Raw genomic sequence first — 2,774 nt, 5'->3', positions numbered from 1 at the left:
CAATAACCTACACATATACATAGGCCTACGTAAAAAAGCATGCCCCCAAATAAAACAAACACACATACACTACAGTGTACTAATTATTAAATATTTTTGTTTCCTCCTGATTTTCATTTTCTTTAACCTTAATTTTGTAGTTAACAAATATTTTATATGCTTTTGTTGTGATAATTTAAATTGGTATGGAAAACTGCCCAGTTAATTGCATGTTAGTAGCTTCAACTCATTATTTTTTTTGCCAAACCATTTGATAATACATAAAACAACAATATTCTGAAAAAGATTTCATAAAGAACAGAAAGAAAGGTTGACTGTTCCAAAAAATTTATGTCTGCTTTTTTGGGGTCAAGAAACACTTTTTTTTTCTAGAGTAAGAGCCAAATGTATATTTTAATATTTAATTGATAAATTTGATGCCTTTAAACATTTAATTAATGTCAGAAGTATAACTAAAATATGAAAAATTAAAATGGGAGAACAATGAAAGAGTGTGTTTTTTATTTTCATGATAGACACACTCCCTCCAATCAACATTAACAGCCTCTGGATGAACTGATGCTCATCCAAGCATAAGTCACGCTTGACCGACTGTATGATAATTAAATTTATTAGTCATGTTCTACGACTATTTGCTCTCGCAGACGCTGTTCATAATAATTACACTGTGTCTTTAGAGAATAAAACAGGAGCTTCATACCTGCAGTCTCCCTCCGAGCATCTAGATCCAGTTGTTTGAAATTAGAAATTTATGAGCGATTTTACATACATAATATACAGGATTCATAATTTGTTGTAGTGGATGAATCATGTAGAGATGTAGTAGCACAGGTTGTGCTGCTAGAGAAAACTATTTTATTTGAATTATTGCCTCTTGAGACTAAAATATTTGTGGATGTTCATCAGCTGTGTGACGATTACAGACCTTTACTATCTCATTCCTGTTGTCCTAGGTTTAATATAGAATATCAACATGTTAACTTCTACAATGGTAAGATATTAAATTGATTTGTTTTGTGTGTTGTGTGTTTTACCTCTTGAATAGACTAATAAAAAGATAAGGCGAGCGGAGGCAGGGATCTCGGTTGACTCGATGCAGGATGAATTAATAGCTGTGAAACTGAGGGAGGCTGAAGCTAACCTCTCACTCAAGGAATTAAAACAGAAGGTGTCGGAACTAGAGGACCATTGGCAGGTAATGCGATGGAACAGGAAAAATGTTGAACATGGCATTTTATCTACGCAGTAGTAATTGAGTTGTTTTTATTATCATTGATCCTTATATTAATTATTTTTCATGATAATTTAGTTAATTACGATGATTATAATGTTGATAATGACGATATTAATTTGAATGAAGATATTGAGAACAAAATGTTGTTAAATGAAAGAATTACCGTGATTAAAATGTAAATTATTTAAAAAAAAGAAGCATCAATCAGTTTAAATTCATGATAGTGGACATACACAAAAAAATGGTAGAAGTGTAAACAAAATATTCGATGATTCAAATGTCAAACCTATTAAATTTTACAGTTCACCCTCCAATTCTAGACCAGTTTGGGACCTGATCATTTGGGGTGGTTTCAGGGTTCGGTCAACATTTAGAGGGTTAGCCTTGTGTTAAAAGATTGACGATTGTTATTTGGTTCTTTAAAAAAAGGTCTTGAATTAGAGGGAGTAAATTGACCTGTGAAACTTGTAAATAGTTGTAATTTTATATTTATTTTCTGAATTGAATTTTTGTACATTTTGAGATATTTTTATTGGTATTCGAATAATAATTGTTATTGAATTTAACTATTTAAATTTTATGTAATTGTAAATAATAGTAATTTATAAGGTCAGCACAATTTGTAATTAATTTCAATGATTTTAATATTGTAATTATATTTTAATTATCTTTTCTTTTAATTGATTATTTCAATATTGTAGATATTGAACTTTTAATTGATCTGTATTGTATTGTAATAATTTAGAATTGTATATTATAGTTTTTAGGTAATTAATAATATTTATTTTTGACTGAATTTTCCAATTTTAATTATTTTAACAATATAATTAATTATTAATTATAAGTATTTTATTAATTATAAGTATATTTTTATAGTTTTTTTATATAATAATTTTGTAATTTGATTGTGTAATGCTGCCTGTTTTATATTGTATCTTATCAATTTTTATGTAAAGCGCTTTGAACAGAATTCTGCGCTATATAAATTAATATTATTATTATTAATGTCTCAGAATTACAGTCTCAAATAGGAGGGCACACTGTAATTGTAAAAGTGTATTAAATAAGTAAACAAAAGGTAGTTAAATCGCAGTTTATTCATTCCCTGATGTAGATGGAAGAATACCATACAGCATGATGGTATTTATGACAATAACAATAGCGTTTCTTCCGTCTTATTGCTTTAAGAAACACTTACAAAGATCAACAACCACACCAAAACGCAAGGACCCCAACAGTAAATTGACAGTGAACGGTTTACAAGATGAGTTAATTGGCGTGAGGTTAAGAGAAGCAGAAGCTGTTGCGGACCTAAAGGAATCTCGTCAACGAGTTCTAGAACTTGAAACACAGGTATGTCAGTCATATTGATATTTAAACACAGGTATGTCAATCATATTGATACTTAAATACATTTCCATTCAGTATCTCTCTGTTATTTAAAGTGTAGTGATATATATATATATATCTCAACGAATTCGTTTAGAGCTATGCTACACAATGTATTTATTAATTCCTTTATTCAAACACTGTATTTACC

The 2,774-nt window shown here is 29.1% G+C and overlaps 1 protein-coding gene across 10 annotated transcripts in view; it reads left to right on the top strand.

Annotated features, from left to right (window-relative positions):
* Positions 1–2,774, top strand: part of LOC117102622 (EVI5-like protein) — a 45,340-nt gene that overhangs the window by 31,529 nt on the left and 11,037 nt on the right. For all 10 annotated transcript variants that reach the window (XM_033243007.1, XM_033243017.1, XM_033243014.1 and 7 more), the window contains 2 exons: positions 1,046–1,195; positions 2,423–2,587. In XM_033243007.1, coding sequence (XP_033098898.1) covers positions 1,046–1,195; positions 2,423–2,587 — 315 coding nt within the window. The remainder of the gene's footprint in view (positions 1–1,045; positions 1,196–2,422; positions 2,588–2,774) is intronic.

The sequence above is a fragment of the Anneissia japonica genome, unplaced genomic scaffold (genome assembly GCF_011630105.1).
Source record: "Anneissia japonica isolate Jap-2015-1 unplaced genomic scaffold, ASM1163010v1 scaffold1005_len2656397_cov198, whole genome shotgun sequence".
Lineage (NCBI taxonomy): Eukaryota > Metazoa > Echinodermata > Crinoidea > Comatulida > Comatulidae > Anneissia > Anneissia japonica.
The sequence above is the reverse complement of the archived record's forward strand: the minus strand, read 5'-3'. Positions and strand labels throughout refer to the sequence as shown.